Below are 17580 nucleotides of genomic sequence, written 5' to 3'. Positions count from 1 at the left end.
GGCTTTCATGATGTTTAAATATGTTCCTTCTATCTCAATTTTCTCGAAGGTCTTTATTAAGAAAGGATGCTGAATTTTGTTGAACGCTTTTTCTGCATCGATTGACAGGATCATATGGTTCTTATATTTTCTTTCATTAATGTGATGTATCACATTGCTGGATTTGCGAATTTCGAACCAGCCCTGCAGCCCAGGAATGAATCCCACTTGATCATGGTGAATAATTTTTTTTATATGCTGTTGAATTTGATTTGCTAGTATCTTGTTGAAAAATTTTGCATCCATATTCATCAGGGATATTGGCCTGTGGTTGTCTTTTTTGCTGGGTCCCTGTCTGGTTTGGGAATGAAAGTGATGCTGGCTTCATAGAATGAGTCTGGAAGTTTTCCTTCCCTTTCTATTTTTTGGAACAGCTTGAGAAGGATAGGTATTATCTCTGCTTTAAATGTCTGGTACAATTCCCCAGGGAAGCCATCTGGTCCTGGACTCTTATTTGTTGGGAGATTTTTGATAACTGATTCAATTTCTTCACTGGCGATGGGTCTGTTCAAACTTCTATTTCTTCCTGAGAGTTTTGGAAGTGTGTGGGTACTTAGGAATTTGTCCATTTCTTCCAGGTTGTCCAGTTTGTTGGCATATAATTTTTTATAGTATTCCCTGATAATTATTTGTATTTCTGAGGGACTGGTTGTAATAATTCCATTTTCATTCATGATTTTATCTATTTGGGTCCTCTCCCCTCCCTTTTTTTTTTTTAATGTTTGTTTATTTTTGAGAGAGACAGAGAGCGGGGGAGGGGCACAAAGAGAGAGGGAGGCACAGAATCCGAAGCAGGCTCCAGGCTCCAAGCTCTCAGCACAGAGCCTGACGAAGGGCTCGAACCCACTAACGTGAGATCATGACCTGAGCCAAAGTCAGACACCCAAAGTGAGCCACCCAGGCGACCCAGGTCCTCTCCCTTTTCTTTTTGAGAAGCTTGGCTACAGGTTTATCAATTTTATTTTTTCAAAAAAAAAACAACTCTTGGTTTCATTGATCTGCCCTACTATTTTTTTAGATTCTATATTATTTATTTCTGCTCTGATCTTTATTATTTCTCTTCTGCTGGGTTTGGGGTGCCTTTGCTGTTCTGTTTCCTTTAGGTGTGCTGTTAGATTTTGTATTTGGGATTTCCTTGTTTCTTGAGATAGGCCTGGATTGCAGTGTATTTTCCTCTCAGGACTGCCTTCCCTGCATCCCAAAGCGTTTGGATTGTTGTATTTTCATTTTCATTTGTTTCCATATATTTTTTAACTTCTTCTCTAACTTCCTGGTTGACCCACTCATTCTTTACTAGGCTGTTCTTTAACCTCCATGCTTTTGGAGGTTTTCCAGACTTTTTCCTGTGGTTGATTTCAAGTTTCATAGCATTGTGGTCTGAAAGTGTGCATGGTATGATCTCAATTCTTTCATACTTATGAAGGGCTCTTTTGTGACCCACTATGTGATCTGTCTTGGAGAATGTTCCATGTGCACTCGAGAAGAAAGTATATTCTGTTGCTTTGGGATGCAGAGTTCTAAATATATCTGTCAAGTCCATCTGATCCAATGTATCATTCAGGGCCCTTGTTTCTTTACTGACCCTGTGTCTAGATGATGTTTCCATTGCTGTAAGTGGAGTATTAAAGTCTCCTGCAATTACCACATTCTTATCAATAGGTTGCTTATGTTTGTGATTGTTTTACATATTTGGGGGCTCCGGTATTCGGCGCATAGACATTTATAATTGTTAGCTCTTCCTGATGGATAGACCCTGTAATTATTATATAATGCCCTTCTTCATCTCTTGTTACAGCCTTTAATTTAAAGTCTAGTTTGTCTGATGGAAGTATGGCTATTCCAGCTTTCTTTTGACTTCCAGTAGCATGACAGTTCTCCATCCCCTCAGTTTCAATCTGAAGGTGTCCTCAGATCTCAAATGAGTCTCTTGTAGACAGCAAATAGATGGGTCTTGGTTTTTTATCCATTCTGATACCCTATGTCATTTGGTTGGAGCATTTAGTCCATTGACATTCAGTGTTATTATTGAAAGATACAGGTTTAGAGTCATTATGATGTCTATAGGTTTCATGCTTGTAGTGGTGCCTCTGGTACTTTGTGGTCCTTGCAACATTTCACTCACAGAATCCCCCTTAGGAGTGCTTGTAGGGCTGGTTTAATGGTGATGAATTCCTTCAGTTTTTGTTTGTTTGGGAAAACCTTTATCTCTCCTTCTATTCTGAATGACAGATTTGCTGGATAAAGGATTCTCAGCTGCATATTTTTCCTGTTTATCACATTGAAGATTTACTGCCATTCCTTTCTGGCCTGCCAAGTTTCAGTAGATAGGTCTGCTACTGCCCTTATGTGTCTACCTTTGTATGTTAAGGCCTGTTTATCCCTAGCTGCTTTCAGAATTCTCTCTTTATCCTTGTATATTGCCAGTTTCACTATGATATGTCATGCAGAAGATCGATTCAAATTACATCTGAAGGGAGTTCTCTGTGCCTCTTGGATTTCAATGCCTGTTTCCTTCCCCAGATCAGGGAAGTTTTCAGCTATGATTTGTTAAAGTCCACCTTCAGTCCCTTTCTCTCTTCTTCTTCTGGAATTCCTATAATACGAATATTGTTCCGTTTGATTGCATCACTCAGTTCTCTACTTCTCCCCTCATACTCCTGGATTTTTTAATCTTTTTCTCAGCTTCTTTCTTCCATAATTTTATCTTCTATTTCACCTATTCTCTCTTCTGCCTCTTCAATCCATGCTGTAGCCACCTCCATTTTATTTTGCACCTCATTTATACCATTTTTTAATTCATCATGACTATTTTTTAGTCTCTTGATCTCTGTAGCAATATTCTCTGCTGTCCTCTATGCTTTTTCAAGTCCAGCGATCAATTTTATGACTACTATTCTAAATTCTTGTTCCATTATATTGCTTAAATCGGTTTTGGTCAATTTGTTAGCTGTTGCTGCTACTTGTAATTTCTTTTGAGGAATTTCTTTCCGTTTCACCATTTTGGCTAGTTTTCTGTTCCTTATGCATTTTAAAAGCTTGCTGTATGCTCTGCACCTACCAGCACTGCTATATTAAAGGAGGGTCATACACTGTCCAGGGCCTGGCCCTTCAAGAAGTGTTTTTTCGGGGATTGTTACTTGCTCTCTGTTGTTGTGACTTTGGTTATTTTATTACCCTACTCATAGGAATATTTTGGACCCTCCACCAGATGTGCTTTGATTTGTTCCTTGGAGTAGCCCAGGTTGTCTCTGTGTCTCAGGACCCTGTGCTTTCCAGAGGGGTTCCCCTTCCTGCTTTATCTTCCCTCCACTCATGTGATCCAAAGGGGTCTACACTGAATGATACTCATGCCACCATCCAGTCTTGAAGTTCCTCTGAAACGCCAATTCCTTCTCAAAGTGCATCTAAACTAGAATCACCTGAAATACTAGTTAATGTGCAGATGCCCAAGCTAATCAGACTAAATCAGATACCCTGGGAGCTGGAATGTGGCATCTGTATTTTCACAAGACTCCCAAAAGGCTGCAATCATGGAAAAAGTTGAGAATCATGTTTTAGCACATTCCTGTGATCTCTCATCAACCATGTGCTTTTTGTTATACTATCATGTGTCAAATTCAAACTCAAAATTATATACTTGCATGGGACAGAAACTTTGAAAATTACACTGCTTCTTTGCCAGTGAATCCTGGTTAGACTGTCTTTAGAAGGCAGTAGAGGAGAAGGGAAGACAGAGGAGGGAGAAGTCACATGCTCCTTTCTGTCTGCTGGTTCCTGCCAGTTTTATCCCCAGTGATCTTTTTTTTTTTTTTTTTTTTTTTTCTTTTAAGTAGGTTTCACACCCAGCTTGGAGCCCAACTCAGGGCTTGAACTCACAAGCCTTGCTTAACCGAGCTACCCAGGCGCCCCTTGACTACTCTTAATCCTTTCCATCTCTCTATAAAATTTTAGAGTCAGCTTGTCAAATTCTGTTTTTAAAGCATGCTCAAATTATGATTAAGATTTGTTTCATTTTCTGTTGCTGCATATTATCACAAATTTAGCGTCTTAAAACAACATAATTATGTCACAAATTTTTTGAGAAATAACTGACATCACTTGTTTTAGGTGTACAACATAATGGTTATATATATAGAAATGATTGCCATAGTAAGTTAACATCCATCACCACACAGTAACTTCCAAATATCCAACATAGTTAACTCTAGTTACCATGCTATACATTACATCCCCAGCACTTATGTATAACTGGAGGCTTGTACCTTTTGACCACTTTCATCTATTCCACCCACTCCCCACCCCAGGCGTCTGGCAACCAACAAACTGTTCTCTGTTATGTAGGAGTTCAGTGTTTTTATACATATAAGTGAGACCATACAGGATTTGTCTTTCTCTAATTTCACTTGGCATAGTGAAGGCCCACCCGTGTTGTTGTGAATGGCAATATTTTCTTTTATGGCTGAATAACATTTCTGTGTGTGCATACACACATGGCTTGCTTTCTCCAGTGTCATTTTCTTTATCCAATGTAGATGGACACTTAGGTTGTTTCCATATCTTGGCCATTGTAAATAATGCTGAAATGAACACAGGGGTGTAGATATCTTTTCAAGATAGTGATCTGTTCAGATAAATACCCAGCAGTGGAATAGCTGGACCATATGGTAGTTCTGTTTTTAATTTTTTGAGGGACCTCTATATTGTTTTCCACAGTTGCTGCACTGGTTTACCTTTCCACCAACAGTGCACAATGGCTCCTTTCTCTCCACATCCTTGCCAACACCTGTGATTTCTTGTCATTTTATAATAGCCATTCTGACAGGTGTGAGGTGATATATCATTGTGGTTTTGGTTTGTATTTCCCTGATGATCAGTGATGTGTAGCAGCATCCTTTAACATACCTATTGACCATTTGTTGTATCTTGTTTGGAAAATTTTCTATTCAGATCCTTTGACCATTTTTTATTGGATTTTTTCCCAATTGAATAGTAGGAGTTCTTTATATTAACCCCTTATCAGATGTATGATTTGCAAATTTCCATGTTGCCTTTTCATTTTGTTGGTTTCCTTTGCTGTATACAAGTTTTTTAGTTCAGTGTAGTCTCACCTGTTTATATCTGCTTTCCTGCCTTCCTGCCTTTATTTTTAGGGTCAAATCCAAAAAATCATTACCAAGACTCATGTCAAGGAGCTTACCCCCTATATTTCCTTCTAGGAGTTTTATGCTTTCAGGTCTTATGTTCAAATTTTTAATCCAGTTTGAGTTGATTTTTGTATATGGTGTGAGCAAGTAATCCAGTTTTCTCACCGCCATTTATTAAAGAGCCACTCCTTTCCCCATTATATATTCTTTACTCCTTTGTCCTAAATTAACTGACCAATGTGACTGTTTTTATGCCAATACCATACTGTTTTGCTTATTATAACTGTGTAATATAGTTTAAGGAATTATGGTGCCTCCAGCTGTGTTCTTCTTTCTCAAGATTGCTTTGGCTACTCAGGGTCTTTTGTGGTTCCATACAAATGTTAGGATTGTTTGTTCTATTTCTGTGAAAAATATTAGAGACTGATAGACATTGCATTGAATCTGTAGATTGTTTTGGGTAGTATGGAAACTTTAACAATTTTAATTCTTACAATCTGTGAGCACAGTATCTACTTATGTGTCCTTGATTTCTTTTATCAATGTCTTACAGTATTCAATGTACAGGTATCTCTCTTCCTTGGTTATATTTATTCATAAGTATTTCATTCTTTTTTATGCAATTGTAAATGGATTGTTTTCTTAATCTCTGATAGTTCATCATTAGTGTATAGAAATGCAACTGATTTTTGTATATTGGTTTTGTATCCTGCAACTTCACTGAACTCATTTATTAGCTCTAACACCTTAGTGGTCGTTAGGGTTTTCTATATATAGTATCACATCTTCTGCAAATAGTGACACTTTGGTTTGCTTTCCAATTTGGCTGCCTTGTATTTCTTTTTCTTGCCTGATTGCTCTGTCTAGGACTTCTAGTACTATATTTAATAAAAGTGACAAGAATATGCATCCTTATTTTCTTCCTGATCTTAGAGGAAAAATCTTTATAAGTTTGTAACCACCAAGGATGATGATAGCTGTGGGCTTGTCCTATATTATGTTGAGGTATATTTCCTCTATAACCACTTGGTATAAACTTTTATCATCAATGGAGGTTGAATATTGTCAAAATGCTTTCTCTGTATCTACTGAGATGATCATATGATTTTTATTCTTGATTTTCTTAATGTGGTGTTATCGCACTGATTAGTTTGTAGATGAACTATCTCCATGTATCCCTGGAATAAAATCCCTCCTGATCATGGTGTATGAACCTTTTAACATATTATTGAGGCCAGTTTGCTAATAGATTGCTTATGGTTTTTGTATTCTACGTTCATCAGGCATATTGGCCTGTAATTGCCTTTATTGAGGTATCCTTGTCTGGTTTTGATATCTGAGTAATGCTGCCACATAAAATGAGTTTGGAAATGTTCCCTCTTTGATTTTTTGGAAGAGTTTGAGAATGATTGGTATGAATGCTTTAATCGTTAGATAGAATTCACCAGTGAAGCCATCTGGCCTTGGACTTTTGTTTGCTAGGAGGTTTTTTGATTACAGATTCAATCTCCTTACTAGTAATTGGTCTGTTCAGATTTTGTTTCTTCATGATTCAGTCTTGTAAGAAAGATTCTATGTTTCTAGGATTATATCTATTTCTTTTCTAGTTTGTTTCATTTGTTGGTGTATAATAGTTCACAGTATTCTTTTATGATCTTTTATATTTATCAGTTGTAATATCTCCTCTATTTGAGTCCTCTCTTTTTCTCTTGGTGAGTCTAGCTAAAGGTTTGTCTATTTCCTTTAACCAGCTTCGTTTTATTGCTCTTTTTTACTCTTTTTAGTCCCTATCTCAGCTTTGGGCTTAGCTTGTTCTTTTCTAGTTCCCCAAGGTATAAAGTTAGGTTGTTTAACTTGGGATCTTCCTTGTTCTTGACATAGGCATTTATTGCTATCAGCTTCCCTCTTAGAACTGCTTTTGCTGCATCCCATAAGTTTTGGTATATTATCTTTCCATTTTCATTTGTCTCCGGGTATTTTTTTTTCTTTTGATTTCTTCCATGACCCACTTGGTTGTTCCATAGCATGTTGTTGAATCTCCACATATTTTTTAATTTTCCATTTTTTTTCTTATAAATGACTTCCAGTTCCATACTGTTGTGGTTAGAAACAACGCTTGATATGATGTCAATCTTTTTAAATTTATTGACTTGTTTTTGTGGCCTAACCTACGATCGATCATTCCTGGAGAATGTTTCATATGTGCTTAAAAATGTCTATTCTGGGGTGCCTGGGTAGCTCAGTCGGTTGAGTGTCTGACTTCAGCTCAGGTCATGATCTCACGGTTCACGAGTTTGAGCCCCACATCGGGCTCTCTGCTGTCAGTGCAGAGCCTGCTTTGGATCCCCTGTCTCCCCGCTCTCACCCTCTCTGCTCCTCACCCATGTTGTGTCTCTCTCAAAAATAAACATTAAAAAAAAGAAGAATGTCTATTCTTCTTGGAGGGAATATTCTGTAAAGGTCTGGTAAGTGCAATGTTTACTTACTGATTTTCTGTCTGGATGATCTAGTTAGGGGATGAAGTCCCCTACTCTTACTATATTGCTAACTCTCTCTTAGATCTAAATTTTGCTTTAGATCTTTTTTTTTTTACTTCTTTAATGTTTATTTTGAGAGAGAGAGAGAGAGCGCACATAAGGCAGGAATAGAGAGAATCCCAAGCAGGCTCTGTGTTGATAGCATGTACTGTGAGATCATGACCTGAGCCAATAAAAGGTATCAGTTGCTTAACCGACTGAGCCAACCAGGCACCCCTATTCTTTTTTTTTTTTTAATGAATAAATGAGTATCATTTATTTTTGAGACAGACTGAGCAGGGGAGGGGCAGAGAGAAAGGGAGACAGAATCCCAAGCAGACTCCGTGTTGTCAGCACAGAGCCCAACACAGGACTCAAACTCACAAACTGAGATCACGACCCAAGCCAAAATCAAGAGTCAGATGCTTAAGTGAGCCACCCAGCTGCCCCTTGCTTTATATCTTTAGATGTTCCTATGTTAAGTCCATACCTACAAATGTTATATCCACTTTTGGGTTGACATTTTTATCATTATATAATGACCTTGTTTCTTATTATAGTCTTTTATTATTTGATATAAGTAAACTTATTCCAGTTTTCTTTTGGTTTCCATTAGCCTGGAATATCTTCTTCCATTCCTTCACTTTCGGTCTGCTTCTGTCCTTAAAACTGAGTAAGTCTCTTGTTAGCAGCAAGACAAATGGATATTACTTATTTAATCCAGTCAGTCACTCTTTTGATCAGAGAATTTAGTCGATTTACATTTAATGTATTGATAGATATGGACGTACTGACATTTTTATTGTTTTCTGGCTGTTTTGTAACTCTTTTGTTCCTTCTTCTCTTTGTGATTTAATTGTTTTCTATAGTGGTATGCTTAGATTCTTTTTTTGTGTATGTACTATAGACATTTCTTTGTGGATACCATGAGGCTTACATAAAACCGGTCTATTTTATGTTTATAACAAGTTCAAACACATTCTAAGGCTCTACATTTTTACTCTCCCCACCCCCCATTCTATTTGTAATGTCATAGTTTACATCTTTGCAAGTTGGGTGTCCATTATTGTCATTATAGTTATTTTTACTACTTTAGTAAGCGATTAACCCACCACCATATTACAACATAAGATTATTCTGTATTTATATATTAACCTTTAAGCATTCATATTTACACTTTTATATGCTTTCCTCTTATTAATCAGCACTTTCAGGGGTGCCTGGGTGGTTCAGGTGGTTAAGTGTCCAACTTGATTTCAGCTCAGGTCCTAATCTCATAGTTCATGGGTTCAAGACTCACACCAAGCTCTGCACTGATAGCGCGAAGCCTGTTTAGGATTCTCTCTCTCTCTCTCTCTCTCTCTCTCACACACACACACACACAGAATAAATGAATAAACTTTTTAAAAAATCAGCACTTTCAGCTTAAAGAAGCTCCTTTATTAACATTCCTTATAAGGCTGGTCTAGTGGTGATGAACTCCTTTAGTTTCTCCTTGTCTGGAAAATGGTCTCTCACTCTTAAATAGAACAAACTGAGGGTTGATGGGGGGGTGGGGGAAAGAGGAAAGTGGGTGATGGGCACTGAAGGGCACTTGTTGGGATGAGCACTGGGTGTTGTATGTATGCCAATTTGACAATAAAGTATATTAAAAAGAAAAAGAAAAAAACGGTCTTTCAGTTCTGAAGGACAGTATTGCCAGGTAGAGTATTCTTTGTTGCATTGTTTTTCTTTCAGCAGTTTGAATATATCATGCCACTGTCTCCTAGTCTGCAAAGGTTCTACTAAAAAAATTGCTGATGGTATTATGGGTTCCCTTTTGTGTAACAAGTTGTTTCTCTCCTTTAGCTTTTGGCAATTTAATTATGTGTCTTGGTGTCTCTTTGGGTTCATCTTGTTTGAAACTCTGAGTTTCCTAGAACTGAATGTCTATTTCTTTCTCCAAGTTAGGGAAATTTTCACCCTCTTTCTCTTCTCTTTTAGGACCCTTAGATTATCAATATTGGTTGGCTTCATGTTATCACATAAATCCCTTAAGCTAAGCTATAATAACTTTCATTCTTTTATCTTTTTGCTGTGCTGATGAGTTTCATTGACCTATCCTCAAGTTCACTGATCCTTTCTGTTCATTTAGTCTGTCATTGAACATTTCTATTGTATTTTCCAGTTCAGAAACTATAGTCTTCAAGTCTGTGATTCGTTTGGTACTTTTTTCACTTTGTTCATGAATTATTTTTATGACCATTATTGTAAACTATCACATAAATCACTTAATGGAGATTAAGCAAAATCTCCATTTTGTTAAGATCTTTTTGTGAGGTTTTATCTCTTTTTTTGTTTGGAACATATTACTGTGTCTTCATTTTCATTGACTCTGTTTTGGTTGCTATGCATTAGCTAAAAGAGCCACCTCTCCCAGTTTTGAAGGAGTGGCCTCATGTAGGAAAAGAGCCTAATTATTCAACACTGCCCTGGCTCTACCATCTTTGTTTTTAGTGGCTCCCAGTAGTTGAGGGTATGCCAAGACCTGTCAGTATCCCGCAGTGGGGAATGTCACTCGGAACCTAGATGCTAGCCTCTGGAGAGTGTTGCAGTTGGCCCGTAAGTATGTGTTAAATTAGAAGCCTGTCCCTCGGGCCAAAGCTTTTAAGATAGCAGGCCTTTTGCACAGAGAGACTGGGTGCATTTTAGTCTGCTGCCTCTGTGCTGGGCCATGGGGGATTAGCCACAGTGGGTCCATGTGATCTTATTTTGGACTGTTTTCTTGTTTGCTATGTCCTTACAGGTCTCGTGGATACAAGTCTCATTGCCTATTAAAGCTAGAGGTTCTGGAGGCCCATCTCTAGTGTGGAAGTCTTAAAAGTGAGGGCACCAAACGTGGGTCCAAACCCTTCACTCCTCAGGGAAAAGCTGGGAGTTGTGAGTTGCCTCCTGGTTGTGTGTCATCATGCTGGGGATGGAATTTAATGTCAAGATTTTCTCACCCTCTCCTACCCAGTTTGATGTGGGTTTTTTCTTATTCACCTGATGTGCAGGAATCAGTTTCTTTCAGATGACTTGTTCCATATGTAGCTGTACATTCACTGTGTCTGTGGGAAGAGACATGCCTATCAGTAGGATAGACATGGCTTAGCAGAGTCTTCTGTTCAGTGTCTCACAAGGCTGCAATTGGTTGGAGCTGCAATCTCATGTAAGGCTCAGTGTCTTTGTCCATCCTGTTTGTTGGTGGGATTCCATCCTTTACCTTCAGAGTACCGAGGCCCTCAGATCCTACAAGCAGCCCTCAGTTTTTATGCTTTCAGTCCAGCATTAAAGAGTCTCTTCCGAGCCTGTGAAGTTCAAGGGTTTACATGGAGTTTATAAGCAGATTTAGGGGGCAATACTCTTTTCAGGATATTCTCCCTCACATTTCAGTAGTTCTGGCAGGCCCAAACTCTGTTCTCTTAACTCAACTCTACAAGCTAGTAAGACAATGACTCTACGGTTGTCTCATGGACTTAACCTCAGGTGCAAAGGCATATAAAGATGAATTTTACCCAGTAGCCTTCTCTTCTTTCAAGAGTTGGCATCTTTCCAATTTCTACCAGCTTTTGGTTGGTTGCTCTCCAGTGCCTTTGAATAGTCTGTCCCAGGTTTGTAACTATTATCTGCAAGAAGATAATCTGCAATTCTGCCAAAGTAGGATGTTGCTTATGTTTTTAATAATCCTACACAGACTCTCTCCAGACACTATCCATGGATTAAAGCAGACCTTAGACCATGGTTCATAAATACTTGCAGATATGCTTTAGTAAGTTATGATTATGCACCATCTTTTGAAAAAGTCACTATAAATGTCTTATACAATAAATATTGGTTGAAGCAGCAACTTCATGGACTCCTTTTAGACGAGGAACCATTAACAACTATTTCGTTTCAGGAAAATCTTCACAGGTTGCTGAGCACTTTCCTTGCATTTCCCCACTCTTCTGAGTAAAGTGGCTTTTATTAGCACCCTCACTTTGTAATCACAGTTCGACAGCTTGCATGTACAATTTTTAGTCAAGGCCAAGATTTAAACTCAATACGGATTATAGACCAGAGGCTTCTAACTTGAATATGGTCATCTTGCTCCACATTCCAGAAATGAGCAAAAACTTCTTTGGTATAGCTTTATTACTACATACCACAGTTGCCTGAAATGCTTCTAAAGACATGTGGGGTTTTTTATCTTTTCTAGATATAATGTTCCTGAAAAGATAGCAATTTTCTACAGGAGGCTGTGTGGTTGCTGGATACAGAAAAAAGAAAGACTCTCCAGGTCACAGACATTGTACAATTGCCATTGTACAGTGGCAAAACAGTGACATATAACCTTGATGTTTATCATAGTTCCTCTTCAAAGTCTTACATATTCTATGTTCTGCACTGTTAATAGTAACCTATGACATAACTGTAAATATTCTACTTTTTGATAACTTTTATATTTTGAAATATTTCCTTTAAAATAAAATTGTTGACTAGATATTTGTAATGTTTTCTGGATTAAAGGGAGAAAGGAAGACAGCTTTGCAGAACATCATGAAGTGTGGGCAGCACAGATATTAACAGTTAAAAGTTCGAACTAAGTTTAAGCCTATTTAGCAGAATCAGTCTTACAATAAAAACACCAATTTAAAAGAATCAAACTATAAACCATAAGCTTTTATCTCCTGAGTCATTATACCACATACTATAGAATTCCTTTCACAAAATTAAATCACTGGACTTCTCCTGAAGATATATTCAAAAACACCCCGTATTTTTCCTACAACAGTATATCCTTCCTTGCTACCCTAAGGCTAATGTCACCAAAGTCTAAGCAGCTGGCAGAAATGAGTCATGTAGCCTCACTTTGTCTCAGATGATAGGATTTTACAGTATAGGCGTCAGCATCCTGAGCATTACAAAGGTACCCAGTGGCACCTATGAGCCTATGGTAGACCCCATAGGGGGGGTCAGTGATGTTCTATTGCATCCAAGTATCCACATGCATGATGCCTCCAACGTTTTGATCTGTTCTTGCTCCCACAAAGGCTGGCCAGAGAATGGGCCAAGTAAAGCCAATGTTTTACTAAGTGATACAAGTTATTATCATTAAACCCACTATCATCCCCTTGTTTTCCCATTATCACTGGAAGGATGTTGTAAAGTTAGTTAGAAGAATAAGAGCCATAGGCACCTGGGATCTGTGAGAGTAAAGCACATTATATTTGGGGAGTTAGGAGCCTTAAACATTCGCTAATAAGCATAATTACACCAGAACTTATTCAGGAAGACACTACTCCTCGTACATAAATCACTGTTCCTTGTTAGTAACTTCAAGAGGCCGAATAATGGACTGCCAAAACTTAACAGGATGAAGGATAAAGCACAGTAGTTTGTTATAGCTTCCAAAATGGCCAAGCCTCAATGGACCTCAAAAGAAGCATGCAGTTTGCTGCAAAGATGTGTGGCATCAGGTAGCTCCAGCAGATCCATGTTGCCATCTCATATTTTAAAGAGCGTATTTACAATCTCTAATTCTAAAAAAAAAAAGTAATCTTATACACTGGTTATGCCAATCATAGAGCACTTAGAAATAATAACAAAATCATAATAAACAAGGGAAGGACACTATTCATTTTTCTGGCTGCAAGGAGAATATACTCCCTTTCCTGGGGAGGAAAGAACAAGTAGGCAGACAAAAAGCACTAGAAATGGAAGAATATGCATAAGAAAGCCATGCTCACCCCACAGGTAAGGTGAGGCAGTCGTCAATCAAGGATATCTTCACTGAAGCGCAAATTTCAAGCTGGGCTTTAACAAAGAGAGGAGCAAGGCTTAAGGCAATGTTTTATTCCCATAATGAATTTAGTCTGCATGAAAAACATTTTTAAATACACTTTAAATGTCTCAAAAACTTTGTTTCACCTCCCAGACTGTCAATTACTTAAAGGGAGGAAATAGTATCCTAATTTTATAATTCTCTTAGCACATACCTCTGAGCATTTACTGACAAAATTTTTTAAATGACAAAATTTAGACAACTAAATTCCAGGCTAGTTCCACAGCCTCAGAGCTCCTCAACAAAAACAGTTACAGGTACAATCTAAAACTCTAGTCCAGTCTGTGGAGTCTATCATAGGGCAGAACCAGATCTCCCAGAGACAAAGTAAACAAAAATCAGGGTTCATTTTGTCCCAAGCCAGAGTGAGATTAACTTAGACCCTACTGGTTTGAACCTGATGAGTTGAGACTCTAGAAGGATAAAAATGTGGCAATCCTTTTGCAGCCCCCCATATCTTCTAGTAATACCAAAGAGGCCTCTCCATGACATGCTATTCACAAACAGAGAGATGGCTGGCACTTAAAGAGGTAATCAAGTTGGGAAGTAATTGCCAAAGTTCTATTTCACATAGCTGGTTAGTGAGAAATATAGTTAGCTTCTTACCCAATGATTTGCAAACTAATAAAGTAATATACCAACATACTATTTTACTGTACACAATGACATTCTTAAGAATTTGTACATGTATCAGGTGGAACATTTTTATTTCTCATTTATATTCTGTAAGATATTTGACAATGTACAAAGAATACCCAGTTCTAGGTGGTGACTGTTTTGTATTACGATTTATTTACAAAATTTCACCACATAATAGTAACTACCTTTTTAAAAAAAATCAGCATTGGTCCTATAAAGGCCATTAGGATAAATTCTTAAGCCTACAAAAGTTGCCTTAGTACCAATGTTTCCAGGCATATTATTAACTAAAATCTGACTCCAAAGCCCACATATAGTTGACAGGGGACAGTGGAGGACCCAAGCAGTCCTATCAACCTCTATAAGAGGTGTATGTTAGCCTACTGGTTACATCCTTCTAGCAGTACCACCATTTATTTGTAATGGGACCACCAAGTTGCCCCATTATGCTAAAATATGGTTCTGTTGGGGAAAAAACAAGGCATTCTCTAGACAAGCTAGACTGGTCAACAGGGTGAGTAAAAAGTGGCTGTCAGTAGTGAAAAACAGTTTCATTTCTTTGAACTTTTTCCTTTTCCTTTTCTGGACTCCTTATCTTTTTCTGATTTTGAAGGCTTTGAAGATTTTGTCTTTTTCTGTTGGGAGGGAAGAATGCACAAAATAGTTAATAGCTGTATTCATGAGGAAATGAAATACGTTAATTTCTACAATAAAGCAAATCTTTACCTGCAACTTAGTAAGAAGAAAGAGTGTAAACATCTTCCATTACTGCTACCCCTGACGAGCTTACTTCCAAGAAATGGCTAGCTGAAGCCCTCAACTACTGAAAAGCTATTTAGAATCTAGAACTAAGATATGTTACCCAGGCATGCAATTTCTTGGATTTGGCACAAGGTATATTTAGGAAAGACAAAATGAGCAGGCAATACAAATAGGATAACGTTTTAATGAAGAATTTCCTTTTCTTTCGGTTTCAGATTAGAGATCTAAACACGTTCAGTTTGAGAAGGGGAGAGAGGGAGACAACCTCTTATGTCTACACAAGACCAGAGAACTACACTGGAGAAGGCCACCTTCCTACCCCTGCATATACAAACCAGAAATGAGGGACAAGAATGACACACACTAAGGACAAAAAAGAACACAGACTACATTCCTTTGTCTTAGCCAATGGTAAACAGTGGGCTGATGCCATAAATGATTTTAATCTTTTCTAGCACAAGGATATTTTATTCTGAGGAAAATTCTATAGGCAGTTCAATGACTACTGCAAAACACAAAAAAACAGAAGGGAGAGATGGTTTCATCGAAAATGTTTTTCTTGATTAAGCTGTAAAAATCTGTCTCTAGGGTAAAGCACACACCAATGGCCAAATAAAAAATGGTATTTTTTCTAACAGGGCATATGATGATCAGATCAATATGATGGCCTATTTTCTTGCTATCTGGCTCTTACACTATTATAAATAGCTGACTGTTTACAAGAATAAAATCTACACCTTCTCCACCCTCACTCAGTGTAATGAATACAAAAACTTAAATAGGCCCTGAATAATTTCAGAAGGCAAGTTATACACAAGAAAAGATAAACTACTAAGGGACTATCAAGGCATTTGCTGTCTGAAGCTTAAAATGTTACCTTGATCATTGCATCAGTTTCCATAGAATCTTGGTCTTTCTCATCAGCTTGAGAGTCATCTTCATTTAACTCTTCACTGTATTCAGAATCCAGTGATGCGCCTGTGCTGTGTCTGGGTGTCTTCACTGCCTGGAGTGAATATGGAGTAAGGTGGACTTCCTTATTGTAGGTTCTTGTGAACGCTGCTTTCACCTATAGGAAAGGAACAGAGGGAGTTGGTTAATGATCTAAGTGCCAAACAACCTTTCAAATAGTTTTGCAAGACTCTGCAAGACCCCTGAAGTATTCTGCAAAATATTTATGCAAGTTCATGTAAGTATATGTATATACATTTTTCTATAAAGAAGTCCCATATTTTTCATGACATTCTTAATAGAGCCTATGACTCAAAAAAATAAGAACCAGTATTTGGGAACATTAGGCAGAGAAAAGAAAAAACTGTAACTCATCATTTTTGCCTATTCAGTGCATTCCACAGTTCTACAAAGTGAGAAGCAGTGAATCAAATCAAAAAAGACTTACAATAAAGTACAAGTTAAAGTTGGTCTTTAATTACCACAAAATACATAAATTACCATGACAGTGGTTACTTCAAAATACTAGGTAACTTGAAGTCTTAACTTGAAGCTTCTAAACATGACTGTAGAATTACTCCTTGAATTCAAACAATGGAGATCTCTTGTGAGAATTAACTCATAACCATAAAGTCAGATCAAAATTCTGGAGAAGGCAAGCCACATGGAATAAATAGGTCTTTTACAACGGCACCAAGAAACTGGCACAAGTGTGTAAGGTACTGGATATTACAAATTCATGTTATGTCACTTTGGTTTTTTCATGCTCATTATACAAAAAAAAAAAAAAAATAGGGGATACATTATTACATAACAGATTGTCCAACTATGATAAATACTAAATTCATACATTAGGCAGACTGAGAAAAAGTATAAAAATCCTGAGTCCATAAACACTTCCTTCTTTTCATAATGTATTACCACCATCTTATTTACTTTCCCAGGCTTATCTACACCCCCCCCCCAATAAGGAATATATTTAGATTTGCCTCTGAGATTTCATGTTTTACTTTTCCACTCAGCATAAAGCAATGACAAAACTACAAACTACAAGGTCAAATCCAGAAGTCCATTCTTAATAGTGCAAGCAAATAGTATCTTTGGAAAGCATAGGCCATAAGAAGCAAAAGACATTTAAGAAGAAAAAAATTAAACCTTTTTAAAGTACCTACAACATCTCTGAAATAGTCCTAGTATAACCTGGTAATCACAAAGTGATGGAAAACGAGTGGGTTACACAATTTACCTTGGGATCCAACTTGGAGAAGAGACTAGGTTTGCCTCCCCAGCTGCTAATTTCCATGATATTCTCAAAGTCTTCTTTCATCAAGTAGTATGTGTCCATAAGAGCAATAACATCCTGTACTCCTTCTACCCCTTGGGAGATCAAGGGCTGTACAAGTGCATCCCTTATATGTGACAGATAATCCATGTTGACAGTCCTTTTGCTGGAATAAGTTCTTAAACCAAAACAAAAGAGATACCTATAGTCAATGGCAAACCACCACCAACTCAAGTCATAATGTGCTGGATAGAGTTCAGTCCACTTTTAAAAATGCCCAATGTAATGTCTACTATTTACCAGCCGGTATAGGGAAAGCCTAGCACTACACCATCAGGGTAATGGATACACACCAGTGTGCTCAAAGGGAATTTACTACTTATCTCGAATCAGTGAATGAAA

At 37.6% G+C, this 17580-nt stretch overlaps 2 protein-coding genes across 5 annotated transcripts in view; one reads left to right on the top strand and one right to left on the bottom strand.

Moving 5' to 3' along the window:
• The window catches only part of WDR19 (WD repeat domain 19), a 116140-nt gene extending 100540 nt beyond the window's left edge, over positions 1 to 15600 (top strand). For 2 of the 3 annotated variants that reach the window (XM_045474998.1, XM_045475000.1), the window contains exon 37: positions 11919 to 12203. The gene's annotated coding sequence lies outside the window, so the exon portion shown is untranslated. Of the gene's footprint in view, positions 1 to 11918; positions 12204 to 15160 lie in introns of those variants that run through there. The other variant, XM_045474999.1, reaches the window with a different exon arrangement.
• The window catches only part of RFC1 (replication factor C subunit 1), an 87276-nt gene continuing 82601 nt past the window's right edge, over positions 12906 to 17580 (bottom strand). Inside the window, exons 23-25 of one of the 2 annotated variants that reach the window (XM_045475001.1) lie at positions 17143 to 17356; positions 15823 to 16014; positions 12906 to 14818 (exon numbers count right to left, since the gene is read on the bottom strand). In XM_045475001.1, the coding sequence (XP_045330957.1) occupies positions 14735 to 14818; positions 15823 to 16014; positions 17143 to 17356 (490 nt within the window). In that variant the 3' untranslated portion in view covers positions 12906 to 14734. Of the gene's footprint in view, positions 14819 to 15109; positions 15724 to 15759; positions 16015 to 17142; positions 17357 to 17580 lie in introns of those variants that run through there. The other variant, XR_006711693.1, reaches the window with a different exon arrangement.

The sequence above is a fragment of the Leopardus geoffroyi genome, chromosome B1, assembly GCF_018350155.1.
Source record: "Leopardus geoffroyi isolate Oge1 chromosome B1, O.geoffroyi_Oge1_pat1.0, whole genome shotgun sequence".
NCBI lineage: Eukaryota > Metazoa > Chordata > Mammalia > Carnivora > Felidae > Leopardus > Leopardus geoffroyi.
The sequence above is the reverse complement of the archived record's forward strand: the minus strand, read 5'-3'. Positions and strand labels throughout refer to the sequence as shown.